We start from the raw sequence: 27,660 nt of genomic DNA on the forward strand, positions 1-27,660 counted from the left end.
GCCCAGCGCGTGGCCTGCGTTTCTTTGCCTTTGGTCTTGTGAGCAGGAGGAGTCTGTCTGAACTGCCAGCAGCTGTAACCTCCTGGTCCTAGCCTCTCTCAGAGCCTTTCCGGAAGCACAGCCGTGGTGCGTTCCTCCCCGCTCGTCCCGTGATGTGTAGTTTTCAGAACTGCTTCCACCTCATAAATCGGAGGTTGGAGAGTATGGTGTGTTGTCCGAGGAAGAAGATGAACGTCCAGAGGAGCCCCGCTTGCTCTGGCAGTTAGTTCTTTAAAGCCCATGTGTCGTCCTGACCATTGGACCCGGCCGGCCTGTCTCAGCCGCGTCTGCTGTGCTGAGTCAGGCAGCCGGCTGTCTTGGCAGGTAGAAGCCTCACTGTGGTGGTGGCTCACCCCATCGATGTCCCGGTTCCTCTTGACTTCAGGGAGCTCGGCGCCCACCGACCAGGCCTCGGCACTGGGGGCTTTGGCCCGGGGGCTGGGGAGGGGTCTTGGCTTACACGGCTGGCCGGGAGGCCGTGTTTGGGGTGATTCCATCTTCGTGCGGCACCAGAAGTCCGAGCACAGAAGGGCCACTGACGTTGCCTCTCTGTGAGTCTGTCCCTCTGGTTTCACCTGAATCGGGGGCTAGACACAAAGCGAGTTAATTATAGCAGATTATTCTGAGAACGCGCAGAGCCTCCGAAGTCAGGCTTCCGTATCTTATTTCTCTCTATTAATGAAATTAAGATGGGCAGGACTTGATCTCACTCATCCCTTTAAATGTTTACTGACCGTGTACAGTGAGCTCAGTACCTGTTACAGGCAGTGGAGATAAATGGATGAAAGACAGGATGCCCTTTGAGGAGCTGAGAGGCCGCTGCAAAGACAGACAAACTCTTTTGACATTGGCTGAGGAGGGGTGTGGACAAAGGGCAGCCAGAGCGAAGGGGATCCTTAGGATGGCCTGGCAGAGGAGGAGGGGATATGAGCGCAGGCCTGAAGTTGATTGGACCTTCCAGGCAGGAAGAGGGGCGGTAGCTTTTGCACAGGCTCAGAATCACAGCAGGGTGTTTTTTTGTCAGAGAGCCACCAGGAAGTCAGTTTCGCCAGAGTGTGCAGGGGCCACAGAGATGTGGGGGAGCGGAGTGGGCCTCAGGATAGAGTTGGGGTCTCTCCCAATGGAGAATGTCGATTAGACAGTTTTTGCAAGTATCGCAGTGAGCAGATTCAAGAATGAACGACCTTCTCCCTTCCTTCCTCAGCCTTCACCCCAGCTCCCTTCACAGAAAGCTGTGCTGCACTCTAGACCACAACAGGCAGTTTGGGCCCCACAAAGCGTCCAGGCTCCTCTGCTCTCAGGGGTTTTTCATTTCTGTGGATCACTTGACGCCCACAGATGGGCTGGCCCCCAGGACTGTAAGGTCATGGCTCCCACCTACTACAGCCGTTCTGCTGCTTCTCACTTCCCCTCTTCATTCCATGATCACGCATGCTTGCTCAGCCGCTTCAGTCATGTCTGACTCTCTGCGATTCCCTGGACTGTAGCCCACCAGGCTCCTCTGTCCCTGGGATTTTCCTGGCAAGAATACTGGAGTTGGGGTGTCCTCCTCCAGGGGATCCTCCTGACCCAGGGATCGAACTTGGGTCTCCTGCATTGCAGGCCGATTCTTTCATCTCTTAACACTTGTCATCTCCATACTTGCTTTAAAAGTTACTATTTCCCCCGTCCCCCCAATTTTCCCATCTTTATTCAGGCAGAGAGACTAGCAGGTCCCGTTTCCAAAAAAGAAAAACAAAAGACAACCGCCCTCTAATTCTCCAGATATGCCAGCAGAAAACGGAGTGGAAATGGACACTGGAGTCCAACTTCTTTCTCCATCTCGTTAATTGTTAGGTTTTAGGCTTTTATTTGCCGGGATCCCTTTGCCTGGCATCTTGGAAACACCACTCATGTGTTTTGAGAAACCCCACTGAGCTCTGTGGGGGAGTAGTTCTGGGCAAAGGCCAGCCAAGGGAAGCACTGGCTGTTTGCTTTCCCCGCAGAGCACTTTGTATTCCCGCCTTGTACTCCGAGCAGAGATGGGTCCCACATGCAATGCTCCATCTTGTCCCGTCTCCCGGCCCCCGTCTCAAATCAGCTTTCAGAAAGTCCCGGCGCGCTGGCAAAGGCTCACATTCTGTTCTACTTAAAGTTTCATTAGAAATTCACATCCTCTGGAGCCCTGTTCCCTTGTGGGCTTGTGAAGCTTTGTTTCCTGCCTGCCCTCCTGGAACCAAATAGCAGGGAACCCGGGGGTTTGGGGAGAGAGCGGTGGGGACCCCGCTGGGCCCAGGAAACCAGGATGAAGCTGCGGCGCCCCAGAAGCAGCCTGCCCTGCCAACACACATAAATACGCGCGGTCTGAATATGACGCTGTGTAATTTGGCCCAGAACAATATGTATTTTGAACTCATTTACGTGAATGACTTTGGCGTTTGGGGACCCACTGGGGGAACCTTTATCAGGCTGCATTGGCCTTGTGCAGAGGTCTGTCTTTGTTCTGAGAAGTGGCCTCGGAACACACCCTCTTGAGCTGTCTCCTGGATTGTCATCCCCTCGCGCGTTTCAAAAGATCCGCGGGTGCGTTCTTGAAATTCTGCCTGCAGGAGATGCAGAAATTGAGAATAAAGGCAATATCTATGTACTTCTGCTTTTCCTTTTCCCAAACCTCACTGTTTACTTTTTTTTTCAATGTAACCAAGCCATAATTACATTTCACTTGTCGTGGTTCAATCTGATTGTATTGTTGAAGGACTATTTTTGAACCTGTCCAAATAAACTCTGCAAAGTCTTTCCACAAGGATGTTCTTCACGGGGCTGGAACAGCCTTCATCCCGAGTGGTGCTGAGACAAGCCATCTCCTGTTGCATGCTTTCTAATTACATAAATGCCAAGGGGTGGAAGGGAGAAAGTGGAAATGCTCAGTACCAAAAGGCATGTTAAATTTAGAATCACCAGCTCATCTGGAAGCCATCACCACCCTCTAAGTGTGCCGCAAGCACCATTTCCCCTTGGACACCACCAGGGGTGATGTCAAGCTTAACAGCCCTGGGCAGGAGCGGGGCAGGCGTCCCCGGGCTCGCTGAGCAGCCTCATGCAAGCTGAGTGTGAGAGTCGGGGTGACCGCTAAAGCGGTGAGGAGCCACAGAGTGGGGGCAGGGGTGAGGAAGAGGCGGGGCTGACTGGAGAAGAGCGTAGGGCTCCCAGGCGACGACCGGGGTCCAAGTTCCCGCTCCACCACTCAGCTGGATGTGACTGGGGGAGGGGGGTTCCTCAGTCTCTTCAAACTTCCGTTTCCTCTTCAATAAAGAGGGAAAGGTCATCTCTACCCTACAGACACTGGGGGTCAAGTGTATACTCTAACACAAGTATCCAAAAGGGGATGCTGCTATTTGAATCAGTACAGAATACATGGTGTTACTGGTTGGTAGTCAGGGGGCTGTTCTAGAATGCTGCTGCTGCTAAGTCGCTTCAGTCGTGTCCGACTCTGTGCGACCCCACAGACGGCAGCCCACCAGGCTCCCCCGTCCCTGGGATTCTCCAGGCAAGAACACTGGAGTGGGTTGCCATTTCCTTCTCCAGTTCGTGAAAATGAAGTCGCTCAGGCGTGTCCGACTCCCTGCGACCCCACGGACCGCAGCCTCCAAGGCTCCTCCGTCCATGGGATTTTCCAGGCAAGAGCACTGGAGTGTGGTGCCATTGCCTTCACCGGTTCTAGAATGAAAAGGGCATAATCCTTGGGCTCAGGGAGTTGGTTCTTGGAGTCTAAGTTAGTGAGATCTGAGGGAGAGAGCAGGTATCTCCAATGAATTCCTGGTAATAAAGAGGCTGAAAATTGTTGGAAAACACAATGCATCTTCATGAAGCGTTGAAGATGTGAAAACACAATTCATCTTCATGAAGAGTGTCATTAGCGCTCTGCTCCACCGAGACACACCCGAACGAGAAAAGCCTCCCGAAACTCCACCCGAGCTTCTTGGGCCGGAATCGCTGAGCGCGGGCCTCAGTGCTAGACCAAGAGGCGGAGGAGGGGAAAGGGCACTGAAGCAATTCAGTGGGAACCCGAGAGCTCCAGCAGCTTCTGGTGGGGCAGGAAAAGGACAGGACCGAACGTCCGCACTCCAGGCAACTGGTTCCAGTTGTGTGATCCTCACTTAGGGCGCTCAGAGCCAGTAGATGTAAGTGGAGGAAGACGATGTCAAGAATCCTGGAGGAATTCAGGAGTGGGCAGAAGCTGAGTCTTTAATAGGGAAGAAACTAGGGCTAGAAAAAGGAGCTCATTATCAACTGTCAGTCATCTTTATTCCTGGTCTAGCCAGTTTGAGCCTGGCAGAACGTAATTTGATCACTTCAAATGAATATATAATAATAGTTTGTATTTATTGGGCACCTGCTCTGTGCTAGTCATTATTCTAAGGCTTTATGTACATTGTGATGCTTACTTTTTACAACAATCCTGTGAGAGAAATACTATTGTACTAATTTTATAGATGAAGAAACAGGTTTTGAAAGGATAAGTTCACTTGTTCACGGACAAACAGCTAAGAGGTGATACAGGCAGGATTTTTATCTGGTTCCAGGACCCAGACACTTAAACTGCTCTGCTATCTGGTTGAAAGCTGTTTAAACTGGAAAGGATCATACATACATAAACAGGATTTGATACAAACCTGATGGAATTAGTAATCAAAGTCAGTGTCACTGAGTTTAAATTGATAAGAACAAGTCAATCAATTTGAAATTAGCTATATTCGTTAAAAATAATTCCTATGTTTATTAGTCAGAGATACAATTGTCAATAAAGGTCTTAAAAGAATAAAAACAATATAATTGTTAATCAGAGGTTCAGGTCAGTATTATTGATGAGTTTTGCTAAATCCTTGCAAGTGTAATAAAGCATCATGACTTTATTGACTGATACATCTTAAACACTAGAAACGCTTTTGGATTCGTCTTATTTATGTATTCTTGGCTGTGCTGGGTCTCCGTTGCTACGCATGGGCCTGCTGTAGTTGCGTCATGTGGGCTTCGCGTTGCAGAGTGCAGGCTCTGGGCACGCAGGCTCAGCAGTTCCAGCTCCTGGGCTCCAGAGCACAGGCTCAGTAGTTGTGGCGCAGTTGCCCCAAGGCATGTGGCTTCTTCCCAGACTAGAGATCAAGCCCACGTCCCCTGCATTGTCAGGCAGATTCTTAACCATGGGACCATCAAGGAAGCCCTCAATTTGTTTTTTTAAAAAGACATTATTCGTAGACAGTAAAATGCACCCCCATCACTAGGTGATGGAAACCCTTTTTATAATGTATAGTGGTCATATCCACTGCCTTTATGGTTTACTTCTAAGGGGTTAAAATTTTTTTTATAACTTTTGATTTTGATTCTGTTTTATACTTAGAGAAAAGTTGGGAAGATAATGCAAGGAATTCCTTTGTACCCTTTACCCTTGTTTACCAGTTGCTCACCTTGCTTCTCATTTATCATTCTTGATGTGTGTATGCAGAGTGTTTTTTTGAGCCATTTGAGAGGAAGTTGGAGATATGCCCATTTACCCCTAAATACTTCAGTGTATGTTTTCTAAGAATAAGGATGTTCTCATATAACCATGGAACAGTTATCAAAATCAGGTGGTTAACATCAATACAGCAGTATCTAATCCATAATACATGTTCAAATTTTTTTGGTCAGTTGTCAAAACAAGTTGTCTGTCTGTCTCCCCCAGTCTAGGAGCCAGTCGGGCACCATGCATTGTACATAGCTGTCGGGTCTCTTTCTTTAATCCAGGACAGTTCATCGGCTTTTGTTCTTGATCTTGACATTTTTGAAGAGCACGAGCCAGTTATTTTGTGAAGTGTTTCTCAGTTTGGGTTTGTCCCGTGCTTCCTTGTGATTAGATTCAGGTTTTGCGGTTTTGGCAGAGATGCTCCTGAGTCCTTTTCAGTTCGTCACACCAGGAGGCACCCAGCGTCCGTGTGTCTCAATGTGAGTGAGGTGAGCTTTGGGCCCTTGGTTAAAGTGGTGTTGGCCTGGCTTCTTCCCTGTAAATCTATTACCTTTCTCTTTGTAATTTATAAATAAGTTGTGAGGAGATAACTTTTGAGGCTGTTCCTTATCACACGATCAGAGTTTCAGCATCCATTGATGGTTTTCTCAGTTCACTGTTCCTTATTATCTGACATTCTCTGAGGAAAGAACTTCCCCTTCTCCCACATGTATTTGATCATCAATTTGTATCAGTATGGACTTGTGGGTCCATGTTAAATTGATTATTATAATCCATTACTGTCAATATTTGTTATTCAGGTTGTCCAGATCTGTCTAGTAGGAGCTCTTTCCATCTGGGGCCTGTATCTTTTGACGTCTAGTCCATTCTTTAAGTATGAGATAGCCCAGACTCTTCTTTTATTGGCTTTACCCCAGCCTAGGAGTCAGCCACTTCTCCAAGCAGCCCTAGTTCCTTTTAGGGGAGAATGGTGGTTAGAAACCAGGATCAGTAAGGGTGCCCACTGCTGTTGGCGTCACTGCTTCCCGCCTCGCATCAGGTGCGGCTGCGGAATAGGTGTGAGTGTGTGTGTGGCCTCCTGCCACCTTCGGTCTCTGCACGTCTTCCGGTGTCTGTTATGCTTCGCTTGAGTCCACATCTTGTCTGTTGCTCGTCCGTCAAGACCGAGAGTGCGTTTTCAGCATCACTGTATTTGTGGGATAGTTTCGTCCTTAGGAAGTTGCGTTCAATGTTTCCCATATTCTCAAAACCCCTGAATTAACAGGCTCTTTAAGTGGGTGGCCCAGTGGGCATCTCCACGGGTCAGGGACTTGCAACTGGAAGAATGGCCTCCCCAAATTCTGACCACAGCTCTCACCCGAGCCGCCTCCCTGGGTCGCTGTGTGACCACAAGCAAGCCACGTGGCCGCCCTGGGCCTCTTGTGAGACAGCTGTCACGGCCCCTGCCTGTCACAGCGCACATGTGAGGTCAGGCCTCCTGTTCCCGAGGAGAAAAGTGAAACAGCGAAACAAGATTCTCTTACATAATCAGCTGTGCAACAAGCTATGATCCAAAGGATCGCCCCGCCGTTAAACCTGGAGATCGGGCCGTGGCGATATCGCCCGACAGACTCACAGAGACAAACGGAAGGCCTGCCGCTGGTCCAGACCTGACCCCCTCTTCTCCATGGAGGGCGCCCTGTGGCTCAGCTGGGAAAGAATCCACCTGCAATGCAGGAGACCCTGGTTCGATTCCTGGGTCAGGAAGATCCACTGGAGAAGGGACAGGCTGCCCACTCCAGTATTCATGGGCTTCCCTGGTGGCTCAGATGGTGAAGAGTCTGCCTGCAATGCGGGAGACCTGGGTCGGGAAGATCCCCTGGGAGAAGGGAAAGGCTGCCCACTCCAGTATTCTGGCCTGGAGAATCGCATGGACTGTATAGTCCATGGGGTCACAAAGAGTTGGGACACGACTGAGCGACATTCACTTTTCTCTCCATAGTGGGCTTTATGGGTAAAACCCAAGTTCTGCTTTTTGTTTTTTAACCAGGAAAAGTCTTCTTATCAAGGAGTAGCAAGGTAATTATACATCTTCCCTTAACCTATATAGATACCTTCTTGAAGACCAGGAGGTGGAGCCACAGGAGGTGAGACACAGAAGATGTCCATCAGTGTCCACGTCTAAGAAGGTTTCTTGATTCCTCTCCCTTGGCCCCAGAAAGCAGCCGTGCTTCTTTTTGGCCGGGACCTGTGATCTGTAAAGCCTTGGTTCAGCTGAGGAAGGGGACCCTCGGGGATTGTTCTCACCCTGCCAGAATCTCTGCCCAATCTTCCCAGGTCCTCCTGGCCTTCAGTGTCTCCCCCTCTTGTCAGTCCTAACTCAGTTTAATGCATGTTGTTTCCTGTTCACAAATTTTCAGTGGTTCCCCAGTAATGAGCAAAATATCGGTCCACATTTCTTAGCCTAGCATTGAAGGTCCTTCACCATGTAGCCCCTATCTCTTCCTCCTCTTGTATGCCCCCGACCCCTTCCCTGGAGTAAGACAGAGGCCAAGAGCAGGAGCTCAAGCCACGCTGTCAGGCTTTGAGTCCTATTCTGACACTTAACTCAGTGCTAACGGGCTTTGGAAGTTATTTGCTCTGTCCACGCCTCCCATGTGGTGCTCATGGTAAAGAATCCACCTGCCAACGCAGAAGACCTAAGAGACGCGGTTCGATCCCTGGGTCGGGAAGGTCCTCTGGAGGAGGGCACGGCAGCCTACTCCAATATTCTTGCCTGGAGAATCCCGTGGACAGAGGAGCCTGGCGGGCTACAGTCCATGGGGTCGCACAGAGTCAGACACAGCTGCAGCGACTTAGCATGCACATGCCTCAGTCTCCTCATCTGTAAATGGGAGCAATGATGCCCATCTCAAAAGTTATCATGGAAAAAAAAAATTTATCATGGGAACATACAAAACTCCTTTTGCACAGTGCTTGGTATTCAGTCGAGACTGTATTGTTATTGTTGCCCCCTTTGAATCTGTTCTCCACCTGGCAGTCAGTGAGTGTTAAACTGGGCTAGGTCAGCCCTCCACTCAGCCTTCCGGCGCCTTTTCATCCCACTGGGAGAAAAAGCCAAAGTCAGCAAAACGGACTCTGGCACCTTCCTGACGCCGCCCTCCACCTGCCAGTCCACCAGCTCCCTGTTTTTCCGTGCAGCCTTCCTGTCCCCGCTGTGTCTGAGCACACTGGTTGTTCCCGCTTCCCCCGGGGTCCCCACAACTCGCCCCGCGTCTCCTTCCCGGCTTTATTCAGCGGGTCCTTCTCAGGGGGGTCCCCCGAGACTGCTCTGGCTTTGTGACCCCCCCCCCCCCACGTCTCTGCGTTTCCTCTTTGGTCTTTATCACAACCCCACAGTTTGTATCTTGACCTACGTATTTTGTTGGTGATCTGTCTCCTCCCGCTAAAATGCAAGCTCTCTGAGGGCAGGTATCTTTACCATTTTGGAGAGATTTTGTTTTGTTTGTTTGCTTGGAGGGGTTTTTTTTTTTTCTTTTTTTCTAACTGCCACATCCTTAGGACCTGAATAGAGCCTGGTGCATAGTAGGCACTCAACCAATATTCATTGAAAAACTGAATGTTAGTCTCTTACCTCTATTTCGGTCGAGCTATTTCTGAAACACATTTTTCCTAGGAGTGACAAATGCATTCAAACAAACTACATTTGTTTCACAAGCCATCAGTATCCCTTTTGGTGGTTTCCTAGAGCTATGTTAAGAAGGATTCTGAGGCTGGGACTTCCCTGGTGGTCCAGCGGCTGAGACTCCGCACTTTCCACGCAGGGGGCCCAGGTTCAATCCCCAGTCAGGGATCGGGATCCCACATGCCACAGCTGAAGATCCCGGGTGCTGCAGCTAAGGCCTGACATGGCCAAATACACAAATATTTAAAGAAAAGAAAAAGCACCCTGAGGCCGTTTCTGGGCCAGTCCAGAAGGTGTATGTTAGTGGTCTCTGCTGCGGTGCTCTGAGGTTTCAGGGTCGCGTGCTTGTCCAGAGCAAACCTGTTTTTCCAGGTGCTTCCTTTCTGAGTGTGGACTGCTTTCCCAACCGGCCTAAGTCCTGCCCATGCCTCGAGGCTTCTTCCTTCCAGGGCAGGCCTTATGCTTTCCTCTGTCTCCAGGTCCTGGTGCTATGCTAGACACTCAGTACGCGGTCAAATATATATATATGCATAATAACACGTGTCAATTCAGTCTCTCAGTCGTGTCCCACTCTCTGCGACCCCACAGACTGCAGCACGCCAGGCCTCCCTGTCCATCACCAACTCCCAGAGCTGGCTCAAACTCATGTCCATCGACTCAGTGATGCCATCCAACCATCTCATCCTCTGTTGTGCCCTTCTCCTCCTGCCCTCAATCTTTCCCAGCATCAGGGTCTTTTCCAGTGAGTCAGCTCTTCGCATCAGGTGGCCAAAGTATTGGGGTTTCAGCTTCAGCGTCAGCCCTTCCAGTGAATATTCAGGACTTGGATTTCCTTTAGGATGGACTGGTTGGATCTCCTTGCAGTCCAAGGGACTCTCAAGAGTCTTCTCCAACACCACAATTCAAAAGCATCAATTCTTCGACGTTCAGCTTTCTTTATGGTTCAACTCTCACATCCATAAGTGACTACTGGAAAAACCATAGCTTTGAGAAAACGGACCCTTGTTGGCAAAAATACTGTCTGCTTCTTAATATGCTGTTTAGGTTGGTCATAGTTTTTCTTCCAAAGAGCAAGCGCCTTTTATATATTGTTTTAATCAAGACTTTTAGGGAAGTAAATAACAAACTCCTTCAGATCAGCTTAAGATTGTAAGACACTGGAGAAGTTCAGAGAGTCCAAGGAAAGGTGAATATTGAGGGGTGGATGAGAACCAAAGCCTCGTCAGCTCCTTCAGCAGCCAGCGTTCTCTAGAATCCTGGCCCTAATGCGATTGAGCTCACCAGCCCAGTCCCCGGCCTCTCAGCCCAGACTCTTGAGAGGCAGGACTTGACTGGCCCGGCCTGGGTCGGCTGTCTCTCTAGGGCACGCTCTGGCCAGGAGGGCAGGCTCGTGGGGACACTCCTGGCTGTTGACCGCCTTGTGCTGGTCGGAGGGTGTGCTCGGAAGCCGGGTCCCTGGCAGAGGGGCCGCACAGATACCCACGTGATGTTCTTCTGTGCCTTCTTTTTCTCCAATATCCATGTTCCTGAGCAGGAGGATTCTTCAATGAATTTATCTGGAGCACAAAAACCTTGAGGGAAAAAAAGAAACCAAACAACTGTTCTGTGGAATGTTAAATACTCACAGAAGGACCAACTCTTGAGGAGAGAGAAAATTTCTTCTCCTCTCTGTGGATATGTGTGGGCAGCTGGGAGCTGAGAAATGGAAGAATGGAGAAGGAACTTAATAAAAGAAGGGACTTGCCTAACACTGCCCAGCAGCCCAGCCCGGTTCTCCACACTGACCACAGCGGCAGGGCGGAGGATCCCAGGCCCGAGGCCCTTTCTGGAGAGCCCAGCTCTGGGGCTGGCAGGTGGAGGTGGGGGGTGTTCCCCGGGAGTCCGGGAACCCCAGCTGAGGGAACCTGGGGGTCTGATGGGGGAGGAAGCAAACAAGGGGCAAAGTGAGAGGTGGGGGGTCGCTCCCGTCGCCTGGCGCTGGCATGTAGGCCATGCTCCTGGAGGCACTGGTGTCCTCATTACTCGAGACGTGCAAACAGCCGTAACCACCACCGCAGCGGAGACGGGAGCTTCCCTGGAGTCAGACCGACGTGCGTTCACATGTCTGCTTTGAAATTCCCAGAACTGAGGTCTCCTCTCTGACCCTCCTCTTTTCTCATCTCCCCCTTCTTAGCCCTCGGTCCCTCTCATTGAGTTTCAGTTTCCCACCTTACCTACAAAGGGCGTCTGACATCCTCCCACGGCGCCCAGCTCCCCTCATTTCTGCGTCATCCGGGGCCGTGTCCACACCACCCACAACAGCCTTCCCCGGGGCAGACCCCAGAGGGTGTCACATCATCACCTCCTTCCGCTTTTTGTGAGCCCACGGTGGGGCCCAGAGTCCTCCCGTACCCCCAGGGATGAGGAGGAGCAGGCCAGAGCCAGCCTCCGGAGTGAGCCCAGAGTCAGGCGACCTGATTCTGCTCTCGGATCTGCTTGCCGACTCGCCCAGGGAAACTCGGCACATCCTCTGCATCTGTGGGAAGGGATAATGGGACTCTAGCAGCCTTCCCTTCCTCTGGGCCAGCTGGGGCCAGGTTCCGGGCTCCACGTACATCCCTCAGCGAACTCTCCCCGTCAGCGTGCGCCTGGGCACTATTAAAACTCCTGTTTCGCAGATGAGGAAACTGAGGCTCGGGGCACACATTCCGTGGGTGAGGTGAGAGAACGCTTGGCGCTGCAGCCTGGATTTGATCCAGGGACTCTGACTCCCTGCACAAACCTCCCTAAAATAGCTTTCATTTTCTGGGGCGTGTGCTATTTTCCAGGAACCGTGCCGAGTACTTTGCATGCATTTATCTCCTTGAGTCCCGGCTCCTTCTCATCATAATCTACCTCAAACGTCGCCTCTCTGCCGTGTGTTCTGAGGCTCAGCCCTCGCCCCGGCTCGCTCAGCTCCTCTGTAACACTCGGATGATGAGAAACCCATTCTTCCGCGTATGCGTCCCTGCTCTGGCTCCCTGTGGCAGAACTGAAGCCTCCTGAGGCCTGGGACCTTGTTGGTCGGGCCCGCTTTGTTGTGGCCCTGACACCTCTGTGCCTGTTTGGCACACAGTCGGCACCATAAGTATTTGCTAATAAATCAGTGAGTCCCAACGACTCGAGGACACGCCGTTGCCAGCTGCATGTTGCAGGGAAGGAAATCGAGGCCCAGACAGGAAACAACTTGCAGAGTCGCTGGGTGATGGAGCAAGGATGCAAACCCAAGCAGGAAGCCTCCAGAACCTTCCGTGATGATTCCTCCACAGCCTCTCCCACCCACACACTTGGACACGCAGACACCCTTGGTCTTTATCTTGCAGGAGACGGAGGGACTATGGCTCTCCTGGGCCCCGGTACCCACCTTCTGAGTCAGCGGACCAGCCTGGCAAGGAGGGCCCTGGCTCGCTCTCCCTTTCTCTCCGGGAGAGCGCAGAGCTTTGGACCCCTGTCGAGGCCAGGCTGACGGGATTAGAGGAAACAGCTGGCCCAAGCCTGTGCCCTGCGGGAAGGAGCTCACATTCCCGGGACTCCGGGAGGGGAGCAGCTCCCCGTAGCCCAGTCACATTCCAGGTCGGTCATTTTCCTGAGCCCAGATGTCTGCTAATGAGCTGGGGAGAGAGGCTTTCAGCCCTCTACCCCAGAGCTGGGCCCCGCATTGCCTCGGCCCCAAGAGGCTGGCCCGGGGCCAGCAGGCTCTGGCTGCAGGCCTGTGCCCGGTGCCAGCCAGGCCTGTTGGGGCAACTGGCGCGCGCCTGCCAACCAGGTGCATCTCTGCGCGCTTGGAGATTCTGACGTGACAGGTTCTGCCTTTCCCACTGGGGCCCACCACCCTGGGTCCTAGCAGTGCCCGAGGCAGTCAGGAGGGGGCGGTGGACAGAGGAGCATGGGCTTTGGGGTCTTGATGGGTCTGGGTTCAAGTTTGGACTTTGTCCATCACTAGTGGTGTGATTTTGGGAGGGTAACTAGGCTTTCTTTCTTTCTTTTTTGTAACTAAGCTTTTGATGCCTTATTTTTTCTCATCTGTAAAATGGGAATAATGGTAGGATTGTGGTCAGGACTCCATACAGTAAAGCAAGCATGGTGCTTAGCATAATGCCTGGCACATAGTGATAGCTGTTGACAATATTAGCAAGTCACCTTCTAGACTCTGTGTTCACATGGTAGCCTTCTTGTGATTACCAGTCTTCACCAGACAGATGTGACCTAATCCCAAACCCCATGTCCTTGACTCGATGGTTGGGTGGCTGAACTGTCAAGGGCTCGCTGTATGATTTGACAAACTCATGGGGCTTCCCAGTTTGCTTCCTGCAGTGGGTTCTCACAAAGTGTGCCTTCCTGCTGGCTCAGACGGTAAAGAATCTGCCTGCAATGCAGGAGACCCAGGTTCGATCCTTGGGTCGGGAAGATCCCCTGGAGAAGGGAATGGCAACCCACTTCAGTTTTCTTGCCTGGAGAATCCCATGGACAGGGGAGCCTGGCGGGCTACAGTCCATGGGGTCACAGAGTCAGACATGACTGAGCGACTAACACTTTCACTTACGAAGTGTAGACGTCCAGCCCCTGCCCCACCAGGGGTCCACATTGAGAGTGGCAGTGTTGAGCACAAAGGTCAGCGTTTCCTGAGTGCCTGCTGTGTACCAGGAAGTCAGCGAGAACCCGTGAGACGTGTCCCTCCAACAGATGGTCACTGGCCTTCCCGCTACCCAGTGACTGTAAGCCAGTGACTCAGCCGCTCTCTTGGTTTTGGTTCTTTCACTGATGACGTGGGGACAACAATACTGTTTATTTCATAGATTTATTGTGCGGGTGGAAAGTGCTTAGAATGGGACCAGGCACTTAGTATAGGAAGGTGATCAATATGCCTGAGCTGTTGTGAGTCTATTACAGTGATCCTCGTGGGAACACTTATGGGGGATAACAGTTCCTTAACTCAGCAAAATATATTGTACCCCTGTTTGCCAAGCCCTGGGGAAGTGCGCTAACGCAGGTGATCCTTCAAGGAGCCCATGGTCAAGTAGAGGAAAAAGATCGACTCAGCTGGTCTAGAGGGAAATTACCAGGAACAGAGGTGTGAACCCACTGCTTCCGGGATCACACCAGAGGAGTGAGGGGTTTGTGCTCCTTGAGTCTTGGGAAGGCTTTCCAATCTGGGGCTGGAAGAGTGTCTTTACTAGGAGATGAAAGGAGGGGAACAGCCCAGGCAGGGGGAACAGCATAAGCAAGAGCTTGGAGGCATGGAGAGACAGTGCCGGGTTTGGAGAGGCGGACAGGCCAGCCTACACCATGGAGTTAGCAGCAGCCCGCTAGAAACCACCAGAATGCTGAGCAACCAGTGACATCGAGTGAGCTGGGCAGCTTCCATCTGGGAGCTTCCAGCCGGGGTAGGGTGAAACGCACGAACACAACCACTGCAAAAGGACGCAAAGTTCTGCAGCTGGGTCCGTGTCCTGAGCTACCACTTTTCAGCAACAAAGATCTTTTTTTCACTTCATTGGCGAACCTAACAGAGGGCACGACCGAAACGCGCCTGAGTGCCCAAGCGCAGCCTGATTCATCCGGTACCCCTCCTCCCCCAGGAGCTGAGGCCGGCCGCCTGCGCTGGGCGCTGTGCTCATCCCCGGAGCCGGAGAAGCGAGTCCAGTTTCTGGCACTCGGAATGATCCTCCTTGGGACTCTCAGACCCTTCTCTGCACGCGTAAACCAAGTGTCCAGAGCGGAGGCGAGGCCCGGCGGAGGTCGGGTGCCACCGGAATCTAAAGAGCTCAGACCGGCCTCGGTCGTGAGCCGGGAACGGGTCGGGTTTGGCGCGCGGCTCGCGGGGCTGGGGCGCCACGCCCTCGGAGCAAGGCAGCAGCGCCCAGTTCCCAGAAAAAGGAGCGCCCCTCCATCTTTGTCACCCGGCGGCCCGGCGCGGCCCGGTAGCCCCGGGCTCGGGGAACGGGAGGCGGAGAGCAGTCCGAGCGCTGAGAAATCCGGCGGAGGGTGCTTTAAAGGAACGATCGGGGGGCGCCGGGTTCTCGGCCCCGCCTCTGGGGCACCCCCCGGTAGCTCCTTTGCGCCGTCGGACCGCGTCCGACCCCGGCCCGGGGCTCGAGGGCGGAGGGGGGGAGAGGGGGCCGGGGCCAGGCGGCCGAAGCGCCCCCTCCTGCGCGCCGGGAGGGGCGCGGCCCCGGCGCCCGCCCGCTCTTTCTTTCTCGCGTCCCTCCCTCCGCGGCGCCCGCCCTCGCTCCCTATTTGGAGCGGAGACACCCCTGACGTCGGAGCCGCTCTGCTCGCCGCTCCCCCGCACCGCGCGCCCGCCCGGGGCCGCAGACGGCGCTAGCGCAGCCCAGCCGAGCCTCGCGGGGCCGCCGCCAGCCCTGCCGGCAGCCTCCCCGAGCCTCCCGGGGGCGCCGCGCCCACCCGCCGCGGCCCGCAGACAGCCCCGCAGGAATCGGAGGGCGCGCCGCGCTCCCCTCCGCCGCGCGCGGTAAGTCCCTCCCGGGCCGGCGCGCGGGCGCCCGGCTTCCAGAGGCTTCGGCCGCGGGCGCAGCGTCGCGCGCCCCCGGGCACCGTGCGGAGGCGCCGCTGCCGAGCCCTGGGACCCCCGCGAGGCTCTGAGACGCCGGGGCCGGGGGGAACGCGGGCACGGCGCGGGGTGGCCATGGAGCGCCCCGGCCGCCCCGAGCCGGTACCCCGCCTCACCGGGGTTTTCCATCGCTCGGTCGGAGATCCGCGGCCGAGCAAGGGGGTGCGCGGCCGAGAGGAAGCCGGGCGGCGGGTGGAGGGCCGGGTCGGGCCGCGCGGGCGCCGGGGCAGCGCCCGGAGCTCGGCCGCCGGGGCCCGCGCGTCTTCCCCGGCTCTGCCCCGGGGGCCTCGCCGCGCCGCGAGCCTCTTCTCTCCGGGACGTTGCTGCCTCCTTTCTGTCTCCAGGCGTCTGTCTTCCCATCTGGCTGTCTCCGTCTCTCGATTTCCGTTCCCCTAGTCCTCTGGGTCTGCCGCTTTCTTTCTGTTTCTCCCTCCTGCCCGTTTCCCGTTTCCCTGGGCTGGTGCCTGCCTTTCTGTTTGCCCTCCGCCCTCCGCCCGCCCCGCGGTGGGAGCCTCTTGCTCGCTCTCTCTGTCTCCGGGTGTCTGTGCGTCTCCCTGGTGCCCCCCACCCTCGAATTCAGACATCCCACCCCCCACCGGATCGGAGGCCCGGGGCCCCCCAGCGGAGTCCGGGAACAGTTCCCTAGACCCGGGGAAAGGAGCGAAAGCCTCCCCCTGCCTTCCGCCTGCCCCCCGGGGCCGGGCCGGGGGTGGGGGTCGTCTCCCTGGAACTTAGTCAGGGGCAGGGGAGTCGGCCTTTCCGGGGGCTCAGCTTCCTTGAGTTCCACCCCCGCGAGGCGGCCTGGACAACTGGGCCGTGCTGCCGGCCACCTGCCCGCCCCGCTGCCTGGGCGGGGCGGTTCGGATCTTTTACAAGACGCAGCAGAGGGGGCAGCTGGCTGCCTCGGAGTGGCCGGGGGCGCGGGGCGCGGGGAGGGGGCCGGCACCCGGGGACAAGGGCACATTTTCAGCGTTTCCGAGGTCCTCACCCAGCTGGACGACAGCAGCCTGTAACTCCGGGAACCCCAGGAAAACAGAGGTCAGGGCTGGAGGCCAAAGGCTGGGCTGCTGGCCGGGGGAGTGGGGTTGGGGGTGGGGAAGCAATTTGTCAACAAGGAGCCCCTCACCCTTTGTTACTGTGGCAACCACGGGCCTCCTGAAACTCCTCCAGATGCTGGGGCTGCTGCTTGGGTGTGGTTTGCCCCTAGTTGGGGCCAAAGAAAAGGCCAGGCTAGAGCATCGGTGACCCCCCCTCGACCCCCCGCATCCCCTAAACTGGACCTCCTTCTCCTGGGCCTGTATGCTGGAGGGTGGGCCCGGGAAGATGTGCGTTTGTCCGCGGAGCTATCTTCATCCTTTAAAGTGAAATTTCCAAGTGAGTTAGCGCTTTCTCCCCACCCCCAGCCCCTGGGGTCGCAGGCGGCGGGGCGGGCGGGGACGCGGGTACCCGCAGCAGTGGGACTTCTGCCGAGCAGATGTCTGTCTAGGCGGGCCCTGCAGCCGGTCATTAGCATCGATTTGTTTTGGAGACAGTTTGTGGCCAGGAGGGTCTGCGGGCAGGAGGGCCGTGGTCTGAGTTGGGGCGGGGGCGAAGCCAGGGAGGTGGAGCTGCCCAGCGAGGCAGGCAGGCCTTCTGGGCCTGGGCCTGGCCCTTCGTGTGTTCCCCCCCACCTCCGGGGGGTTCAGATGTGCTCTGCCAGCGCTGACGGTAGGAAGGAAGCCACGCTGCACTGCCGGGGGTCATGGAGTCACAGTGGCTCTAAGCAGCATGCTGGAGCTGGACTTCTCTTGAGACCATCTGCTAAGATAGACTTTGCCAGGCCCTGCTTCCCATTTCACGGGACCAAATGGGAGGCTGGGGCAGGTGAAACCAGTGGTCAGTGGCCTGGCCCCTAACTGTGGTCCTGTCCTGCTCGCAGGCACACACAGCGAGGCAGAGGATGAGCTTGGGCCCGAATCTGTCCCCGGACCCCAGAGAGGGCCTGCGGAGCAGATCGGGGCCAGGGGTCTGAGCCTGCCGCCACCCGCCCTCAGTGGCCCCATTCGAGGAAGTCCCGGCAGACACTCCTTCCAGGACCTGCGGTGGTTGCCTCGCCCTTGCTGGTCACCCAGCCCAGGGCCGCGGCCGGGAACGCCACGCCCTCCGCACCGGCAGCGTGCGGCCTGGCCGCTGGGCCCGCCTGTTTTCACAAAGTTGCTGGTCTCTCAGGGACCCTGGCCCTTCAGCCAGGGGCCCAAGGATTAGCATCTGAGTGGGGTCTTCCCCTCTGCACCCACCCTGGCAAGCAGAAAACCCTCACCCAGCCGTCGTTTCCTCTGCCTGAGTTTCTTCCCCTAAATTCAGTTCCTTCAAGGCAGACGCAGCCCTGGGTTTAGATATTCTGGGGCCCGCTGGGGATCTGGTGGGAGGGAGGCAGCGGGGGAGGGGGGCGTGGAGGCAGAAGGGCGTGGGCAGGGTTCAGAGAGGGTGAGTAGCCCAGAGTGACTCCAGGCCGGTGCTCCCGGGACGTTTGCTGAGCACCGCCTGTGCCGGGCGCCCTCTCCTGAAATTTCTGCGCACTCTGCAGTTTAACTCTCACAGCTGCCCTGAGAGGTGCCCCCATCCTGCAGACAGGAAACTGAGACACAGAAAGGCCCAGGTGAGGGAATCCCCTGGCGGCCCAGTGGTTAGGGCTTGGTGCTTTGATGGCCAGGGGCCTGGGTTCTGTCCCAGTTCAGGGAACCGAGGTCCCGCAAGCTGCACAGTGGCCAATGGAAAAAAAATAAAAAGGTTCAAGTGGGTGAGCTAGGGTTTGAACTAGGGTCTGTCACAGCCTCAGCTGTGAATGGAGGAGACCCAGACACCTTGCTTTGTGTGTGTTGGGGGGGTGGGGGGAGGAGGAAAATGGGGAGGGCTAGAGACTGGGGCATCCAGTTTGATCCATTTGGGAAACAAGTCCCCAGAAACCCCGCTGCCTTCTGTGCGAATCCAGGTGTCACCTGCGCCCAGAGGGAGGACCCGCCAGCCTTGAGTGGAGAGGTTTGCAGAGGAGGTTCGGGAAGGCAGCCGTGGAAGCTGGGGACAGGCTTGCCTTCTGCTAAGGAAGCCTGTGCTGCCCCTGTGTGTGCGTCTGGGGGTGAGTGGACCATCGTACCAAGACGGTGCTGGATTACCTGGCCTTAAGGACCCTGAACACTCAGATTTATCCAGGAGAGGAAGCGGAGAGGGTGGTGGTTCCCGTGTTTGGTGGCGCTGACCCCGCTCTGCGCTGGGCCCGCTGCAGCGGGAAGGGGCGGGCCCGGGGTCTTCCTGAAACCCAAGTCCCTCTGGTGAATGTAAGGTTTGATGGCAGGCTCTAGGCCCGGGCGGGCGTGGGGGGTGGCTGCTGTCAGCCGTGCTGTTCTGGGGACCCTTCCCTGGGGAGCTGGGGGGCTCCTGATCTGACCGGGCCTCAGCTCCACATGGGACTGGGCTCATGCGCCTGGGTCTGGACTGTGAGGTCGGCTTATCTAGGGCTGGGCCGGGTGCCTGAGTTGTTGGTAAGCATCTCGGGGAAGATGCCGGGTTCTGCAGGGTGTGAGGACCAGCAGGCCTGACTCGGAAGCCGGCGTCCTTGCTGCCCCAACCCCGTCTCTGCCCAGGAAGCTTCCAGGGCAGGTGGTCTGTGTCTTTTCCCTGCCCTCGTCCCCGAGTGGGAGACACAGGCTGCCACTTCTTGCTCCGTGCCTCAGTCTCCCTGCTGCTGGGTTGGCCTGTGTCCCCCCGCCCTGCCCGCCGCCAGGGAACATCTCCCTGTGGTGCTGGCAGCCTCCTGGGGTGGTAAGAAGGTTCCCATGCTGGGCTGGGGATGCCCTCACTGTGGCCCCCTCACAGCTCTGAGGAAGGCTGGAAGCTCCAGGGAGCAGGGGTCTACCATGGCCACACACCCGTCTGCAGGGGGTCCGGAGTGGGATTTGACCTCTGCCTTGTGGGGCGCCCAAGCTTCCAGCCCTGGCTGTGGCTAAACTCCAGAGAGCTGCTCGGCCTAAGAGACACAGCCTCCGCTGCTGGGCCGGGGTGGGGAGCCCTGGCCTCTTGCGTGTTCCGGATCGTTCCTTGGCTTCCGCTTCTGTGAGCCTCTCCGAGGTTATCCTGCTGCTGTCTGTGTCAGACCTTGGCTTTAGTCAACACTAGTTGTGTCAGTCAGCTTGAGCAAATCTCTTAACCTCCCGGTGCCTCCGTTTCTTTATCTGTGAAATGGGGAAAATACAGTATCTGTTTCCTAGAACTGAATAAATGAATATATATATATATATATATACATATGTATATATAAGCCTTACAGGGCTTCCCTGGTGGCGCAGTGTCTGTCTGCAATGCGGGAGACCTGGGTTAAATCTCTGGGTCGGGAAGATCCCCTGGAGAAGGAAATGGTAACCCACTCCAGTACTCTTGTCTGGAAAATTCCATGGATGGTGGAGCCTGGTAGGCTACAGTCTGTGGGGTCACAAAGAGTCGGACACGACTGAGCGACTTCACTCACTGTAAGCCTTAGAACAGCGCCTGGCCCACAGTCAGGAGCAGCTCTAACTGCGGGGAAGCAAAGAGGGGGTGTGCTGGGCTAACACCCACAACGCCCCCTGGTCTTACTGTGCTAGTAACTAACTATACTCCTGAGTTCAGTCCAGAATTGAGACTCTCCGCCTGCCCCCCCGACTCCAGCTGTCCTACTGCTGCTCGGAACAGCTGCTTGCTCATTACCCGCCTCCCTCAACCTCCCCTTCCAGGCTCTGAACCCCTGGGGGCCCCCAACCTCAGCCCGCTCTCTGCCCCCCAGAGGGTGCTTGGGAGACCAGCGTCCCACTGCAGGGAACCGCATGGTCTAGAGGAAGGACACTGCTCGGCCTGACCGCTGGGGGCCCTGGGACCACCCCTCTGCAAAACACGGGGGTCAGCCTGGGGGGACCCCCTTCCCCCTCTGGCATTCTGGGCGACCCATGACTTGTGTGAGAGCCGGGGGAGGTTCTCAAGTCTCAGGAAGGAAGGTCCGACTGTTGTATCAAAAAAACCCACAGCCAAACAACTGAGCTGCTGCTTAGAAAAACAAAATACAAGCCAACCAAACATAAAACCTGCTAGCGAAGAGCTGGCCCCAGTGTGGGGGGCAGCAGGGGTTCTTGGGGGCTGGGTGGGAGGGTGGGCTCCCTGTCTCCTGGCCCAGCTCCTGGCTTTGGCTCTGATGCCAGCCCAGCCTCCTCTTCACGCCCCGGGGGAAGGGCACCGTCCTGAGTGGGGTGCCTGCGGGCTGCTCCCATCGCATCCTGGCCGTGGTTTTCAAGAACGGGGCTCCGCTCCTGTCGTGGGGCTGAGGTCGCTGGGCACAGAGAGGCGAACTGTACCACTGGACCCGTGCGGCTCCTAGGTGGGGGGCCTGGGGCCGGAACTTAGGAGGCTCCTGGGCCGAGCTTCTGTTGGAGCTCAGGGCTGCTGGCTTGGGGAGGCTGAGCGTGGCCGGGCCGGGGCGTGGGGAGAGGCCGGGCCTGGCGGAGTGGGTTGGAGCGCCCCACTGTGGGCCCAGCTGGCCCTTAGCTGTGCCCGAGACTGGGAGAGGGGATGCAGAGCTGAGAGAGGCGGTTTCTTCCTCGGCGTCTCTTGTTCTTCCTCGGCGTCTGCTACAACCTGACGCGTGGGACCAGTCCTCACCCTCCAGGGTGGCAGGTCTCCTGAAGCATCGTCATCCCACCTCCGCTGAGCCTTGTTGTGAACCTCATGCCCATCTCAGTCCCTTAGTGGGGTCCCGGCCCCCAGCCCCAGTTCCAGCATCTCCCCATCCCAGCCCCAAGCCAGCCCCGCGCTCACCTCTGCCCGGCTTCTGCTCCCAGGCTTCACTCCCGTCCTAAGGGAGCCTACCGTCATTCCCTGCCCGCCTGACCTGGCCTTGTGAGGCGCCCTGCAGGGGTCAGGCATCGCACAAAAGCCCCTGGACTCTCCGAGGTCTCGCCGGGGCGCCCCAGGGAACCCCTTAGGTGGGCCTCCGCCGGCGCTGGGCTCGGACCCTGACTCAGCGCCTGAGTGCCTGGGGATGGGAAGGGAGTTAGTGGGGTGATGGAGCCTCCTGGGTGCCAAGGGTGTTGGAAAATTAGGTCGCCAGTTAGGAACACGTCCGTTCTCTTTTCTTAGGTTGTGGCTGTCCTGAAAACACGGGCTTAGCTGTTGGTCTTGGGAGTGAGACCGGAAATGTGTGGGCGAGGGCCTGGGTCAGGCGCAGACTGCCCTGGGATGGGGCAGACGGTCTGGACTCGCCTCCCACCACTCTGCCCGCTGCACCCCTCCCCGCTGGGCTGGGAGCAGGGATCCCCCAGGCTCTGGGATCCAGCGAGATGGCACTTGTCTCTGCTTCCGGGGACCGCGTGCAGGGAGTGGGGGCAGAATCTGAGCTGAACCTTTTGGATGGAGGAGCGGAGCCCTGTGGAGGTGGTTGCAGCCCTGCAGGCCAGCCCCCGGGTCCGCCCTGGAAGCCCCACGGAGCCCGCCCATCGGGTCAGCCTGCAGGAGCCAGCAAGATCCCCGAGCACTTCTCACTTTCCAGCTTTTCACCAAGTACCTGCCCCTTTCAGCAGAAAGTGGGCCAAGGGTCAGGGTGGTTCTGAAGGAGGTGTCCAGGCCTTGGCTAGCCTGACTAGTACCGGGCATCCGTGGGGCCGCTGGCACCGTACTTGGCCTATGCTCCTAGTGGCCCCACCCAGGCCGCTCTGGGGACTGCCTCGAGGCACAGAACCCCAGTTGGACTGAGCCAGACCACTTCTTAAGCCCGCCCTGCATATCAGAACCACCATGGAAGCTTGTAAAAAAAAAAGGCACCCCACCCTAGAGCTTCCACTCCACGAGTCCCCAGGGAATTCTGATGCTCTGCCAGGTTTGAAAATCAGCAGTCCAGGGCACCTCACTCATTTTATAGGTGAGGCTGGAGTGTCCAGGGTCTCCTGGCCCATGTGGATGCCTGATCCCCAGCCCAGTGCCTTTCCCCAGTGTCCTGCCCCCAGAGGAGCGCCTTGTAAGCATTGCCCTCATTTCCGAACCTCTCTGAAACTTCCCTCCTCTACGGTTTTTGCAGTGGGGTCCTCGGTGAAACCTCCAGAGGATGAAGCAGGGGGACGCTGGGAAAATCCTCTCTGAGCCCGCCCTTCGGACACACACGCTGCCCTGCAGCGCCCTCTGCTGACAGATCCTAGTATCGCCTCCATGCCTCGCTCCAGGCAACTCGGAGGGTCAGGCCCCTGGCGTGGATTGTCTCTTATTTGACTTGGGGTAGATTGGAGCTGGAGACAGTGATATGTGTGTTGACTCTGGACTTGAAGCATCCAGAAGAGAAATACAGTCTAGTTCGGGGTTGGATTTTTTTTTTCCACCCGACGTTCAGCCGGCCGAAGTGGCACGAGATTTCACAGTGGCACAGAGATGGTTAGCTTTCCTGATGCCGGAGTGCCGACAGCCACGGGGACGGGAGACGTGGCCCTGGAGGACCCCCAGCAGAGCAGTGAGGAGGGGGCTAGTGGCTGCTCAGTACTCAACGGGGTGCTTGCAAACGGCTTTAGTACCTGCCGCAGTCCATTGTCACAGGGCATCACCCCGCCCCTTTTACAGCGCCCCCCTTTTTAGGTGAAGAAAGTGAGGTCCAGAGATAAACAGTAATCTGCTCGGGACTTCCCTGATGGCCCAGTGGCTGGGCCTCTGCACTCCTAATGCGGTGGGCGGGGTTTGGTCCCCGGTCAGGAACTAGATCCCACGTGCCGCTGCAATGATCGAAGATCCTTCATGCCACCACTCAGACCTGGTGCAGCCAGATAAATACATGAGTGTTAAAAGTAACTCCTGAGAGTCCCTTGGACTGCAAGGAGATCCAGCCAGTCCATCCTAAAGGAGATCAGTCCTGGGTGTTCATTGGAAGGACTAATGCTGAAGCTGAAACTCTAATACTTTGGCCACCTGATGTGAAAATTTGACTCATTGGAAAAGACGCTGATGCTGGGAAAGATTGAGGGCAGGAGGAGAAGGGCACAACATAGGATGAGGTCTGATGTGCTGCAGTCTATGGGGTTGCAGAGACAGGACTGAACTGAAATGACTGAAAAGTAACTTACTTCAAAGCTACAAAGTAAGTTAGAAAGACAGCTAACACATATGGAGTGTGTATTAGCTGCTAGTCTCTTTGCTCAGAGCTTTTCATGAAATACCTTATTTAATCTCCATGATACCCATCTGGTGCTCCTAGTACTAGCAGCCCCAGGTCTGAGGTTCCTACAGGAGAAATAACTTGTCCAAGTTTGTGCTTGGCTGGGAAGTGGTAGAGATAGGGCTTGAACCCAGGGAGTCCGGGGTCGGCGGGCACACCTGTGGCGCCACTGCGCCCGCCCTCTGCCCAGCCCCCGGGGCCCTGCCGGCCTCACCTGCGGTCTGTGCTCAGTCCTAGGGCTCCAGAGGCTGCGGGCACGATGCTGCGGGTCCTGGTGGGGGCTGTCCTGCCCGTCATGGTGCTGGCTGCGCCTCCGCCCATCAACAAGCTGGCCCTGTTCCCGGATAAGAGCGCCTGGTGTGAGGCGAAGAACATCACCCAGATTGTGGGCCACAGCGGCTGTGAAGCAAAGTCCATCCAGAACAGGTGGGACCCCAGGAGGCGGCAGCTGGGCGGGGTCCACACAGGGGCCCAGAGGGGAGGAAGGTGACGGGCTGCCCGCAGCGACACGGACAGCAGTCTCTCCTCTCGCAGGGCCTGCCTGGGACAGTGCTTCAGCTACAGCGTCCCCAACACCTTCCCGCAGTCGACGGAGTCCCTGGTGCACTGCGACTCCTGCATGCCAGCCCAGTCCATGTGGGAGATTGTGAGTACAGCCCGCCGCGCCTGGCCTCCCCCGAGCCTGGGCCCCGCGGGGGGCAGGGTTCGGGGCTGGCGCTGGGGTACACGCGTCTGACAGCGCACGTGCAGGATAGGAGCTCTTTCGGAAGCGTGGTTCTGACATCAGTCACTTGTCGAAATCCTCTCGGGGGCGTCCCGCTGTTAGAGAGTGAGACCCAGACCTCCGCCGTGCCCCTTAAAGCCCAGCCACAAGCTGTGCTCTGGCTCACCAGGCTTCTCAGCGTCATCCTGCCTCTCCCACCGGCTTGAGCCCTGACGCCAACCCGCCTCCTCTCAGGCTCCCATACCTACTTGGCTGGCGATCACCGCAGGGCCTTTGCGCCTGCCCTTTGCCCTGTTCAGCATCCCTTTCTCCCCCTCCCCACCTGGTTAACTTCCAGGCGTTCCTCTGTTCTTGGCCCGGGAGCCTTTTCTCAGCCCCGTTCCGGATCCCCCAAGCACTGTGTTCCCCTGTTTTGAGCATCTTTCACACGCACAGTTTCACTTCTCAAGTCTGCGTCCTCTGCTAGACTCTGAGTTCCTTAAAGGACCAGGCCTGGCCTTCAGAGCTGGCACGTCTGCAGAGCTGGCATGGAGAAGGTGTTTGGAGGAAGGAGGGAGAGACGAGGAAAGGAAAAAGGAATGGTGGCTAATGAACGCTTAAGTGGGCTCATCTGGGGCGAGCCTCGGGCTGTGTGTGTGTGTATGTGTGTGCGCGAGCGCGCGCATGGAGGGCCGGTGAGGGTGGGGTGGGGGGCTGAAGGGGCGTATCCAAGAAGCAGTGTCTGGGCTTAGACCCAGAGGTTCAGGGGAAGTTAAGTGGGCAGAGTCTGGGGCAGCGGGGAGCGGGGTGGGTGGGCCAGGCCCTTCCAGGCAGAGGGAACGGCACGTGCAAAATGTTGGGCAGATGAGGCAGCAGGGAGCTGGTGGGAGAGGGGCAAGGTCGAGGCTGGGGGCGTAGTCTATGGCAGGAGGCCTGTGAGGAGTCAGGCAGTGGGAGCCCTGGGGGCCGGTTTCAGGCAGGGGCGGGCCATTCGGGTCCCCTGGAGAGGCCTTCTGGCTGCCTGGGGCTAGGGAGGAAGGTGGCAGGTCATGGGGAGACAGGCCAGGCGGCTCCTGCAGGGACTCACACCCTCGTCTCCACCCCCCCCACCCCGACTGTGCCCAAGTGCCCTGGGGGGGCTGCTCAGGCTTCCGGGGCCTCTGGGGTGATTCTTGGTCCCCTGATGCGGGTTGCCCCTGGGGCCTCCCTGCCTGCCCAAGCCCTTGGAAACGCCGCTCCTCTTCCATCCGCCCTGCCCAGGTGACCTTGGAGTGCCCCGGCCACGAGGAGGTGCCCCGGGTGGACAAGCTGGTGGAGAAGATCCTGCATTGCAGCTGCCAGGCGTGCGGCAAGGAGCCCAGCCACGAGGGGCTGAGCGTCTACGTGCAGGCGGAGGACACGCAGGGCGCCCAGCCTGGCGCCCACGCCCACCCCCATCCCGGCGGGCAGGCCCCCGAGCCCGAGGACCCCCCCGGGGCCCCCCACGCCGAGGAAGAGGGGGCTGAGGACTGAGGCCCCCCGAGTCTTCCTCCCCTCCCGCTCCCTGTGGAATGTGGGGGTCTCGCCCTCCCGGGGAAGAGCTGGGGGGAGAGGCTGAAGCCCCACCTTTGGCACTGGTCGGACTTGGATTCAGACTTGGACTTGGAACGCTTCCCGGTTGCCATGGAGATCTGAAGGGGGTGGGGCTGGGGCCAAGCTGCACAATTTAATATATTGCAGAGTGGGGGGCAGGGGTGGAGATCTTCAGGGCTCTTTTTCGGGGCGGGGCGGGGGAGCTCTTTTCCTGACCGCCTCTGAGATATATGCCCTTGGTTGGTGGGGAGAGGGGTCGTGGGCTAGGCTGCTGAGTTGGCGAAGCCATCCAAACTGTGCCAAGGCCCACCCCCCACCCCCGGCCCCCAGAGCAGCATCTCCTGGTGGCACTGAGGTGGCCCTCCTGTCCTTGGGAGTCAGGCCTGGGCAGGCCCCCGCTGACTCCTGGCCCTGGGGCGGGGAGCCAGGCTCGCTGGCTTCCTCGGCTTCCCTGGGGGTGGCGGGAGGCAGGGGTGGAGGGGCCTTCTGGGCTGGGGGGAGGGGATGACTCCGTCCGTCAGACAGCACCCCTCCCCCCCTCCCCCCCAGATCTCAGTGCCCTACTCCCTGTTCCAGGCCCCTCGGAGTTGATGGAGCCAGTCTCCCCCTCTTGGGGAACTCTCTCTGCACATCTGATGGTGGGCAGGGGTCTCCCTTACCCAGAGGGTTCCCAGGACAGACGTGGTGGGGTGTGGACTCGGGGTGAGCCTCAAGAAAGGAAGGAGAGGAGGCGCGAGGGCTGGTGGGGCGCCCGTGGCCCCCGAGGTGCTCCAGCGGCCGGCCCCGCCCCCGCCTCCCAGCTGCACTTTAGCCCCAGAGGGGGCGGGGGTCCCGGGGTGGGGGCTGGCAGGCGGGAAGGGAGGAACCCCCCTCAGCACCCACAGCTGCCTGCATCCGCTCTTCTGCCCCAGGGCCCCTGCCGGCCCCCCAGCCCCCTGCCAGGACCCGACAAGAGCTTCTGGAGCTTGTAACCAGTAGACTGTCTCCCCGAGGGACCCTGAGTTTTCTCGTGAATAAATTCCTTCAACGCCCGTGTTCTCTGCTGACCCAGGGCGTCCCAAGGGGAGGGCTGCGCATCGAGCCCTGGGAGAACCCCCAAGGCAGAGCTTGGTCTGCAGCCCCCCCACATCCTAGGGGTCCCTGCTTCCCTGCAGCCCCTCCCGGCTCCTGGTTCCTCACCTCCTTCCTGCGGAGGCTGTTTCTGGCCTCACATGTACCTTGGGTGGGCCTCGAGAACCCGTCTTCTGACTATGACCTTTGACCCCCTGGGCCTGTGACATCTCCTACCCTCAGAGTGAGCCGGCCAAAGCCCTTCCCGTCGCCCCAGCCTGGCTTGGCCTCAGGAGAAGGGGAAACAGACAGAAGCAGTGGTTACAGACTGATATGCAAAGTGGGATGCTTTGCTAAGTACTTTTTGTAAATT

At 57.4% G+C, this 27,660-nt stretch overlaps 1 protein-coding gene across 5 annotated transcripts; it reads left to right on the forward strand.

Annotated features, from left to right (window-relative positions):
• Positions 1–15,058: 15,058 nt before the first annotated feature.
• NBL1 (NBL1, DAN family BMP antagonist) lies at positions 15,059–27,268 on the forward strand. Of its 5 annotated transcripts, none has more exons than XM_070458813.1 (6): positions 15,611–15,672; positions 18,743–18,886; positions 22,844–22,997; positions 24,194–24,388; positions 24,497–24,608; positions 25,926–27,268. In XM_070458813.1, the coding sequence occupies exons 3-6, from the start codon at positions 22,972–22,974 to the stop codon at positions 26,175–26,177; spliced, it is 585 nt and encodes a 194-aa protein (XP_070314914.1). In that variant the 5' UTR covers positions 15,611–15,672; positions 18,743–18,886; positions 22,844–22,971; the 3' UTR covers positions 26,178–27,268. The 5 variants fall into 5 exon arrangements, with proteins under 5 accessions (XP_070314913.1, XP_070314914.1, XP_070314916.1 ...); XM_020899219.2 differs by lacking the exon at positions 15,611–15,672 and adding an exon at positions 18,235–18,409; XM_020899220.2 differs by lacking the exons at positions 15,611–15,672; positions 22,844–22,997 and adding an exon at positions 18,239–18,409.
• Positions 27,269–27,660: the final 392 nt, after the last annotated feature.

The sequence above is a fragment of the Odocoileus virginianus genome, chromosome 30, assembly GCF_023699985.2.
Source record: "Odocoileus virginianus isolate 20LAN1187 ecotype Illinois chromosome 30, Ovbor_1.2, whole genome shotgun sequence".
Taxonomy (NCBI): Eukaryota; Metazoa; Chordata; class Mammalia; order Artiodactyla; family Cervidae; genus Odocoileus; species Odocoileus virginianus.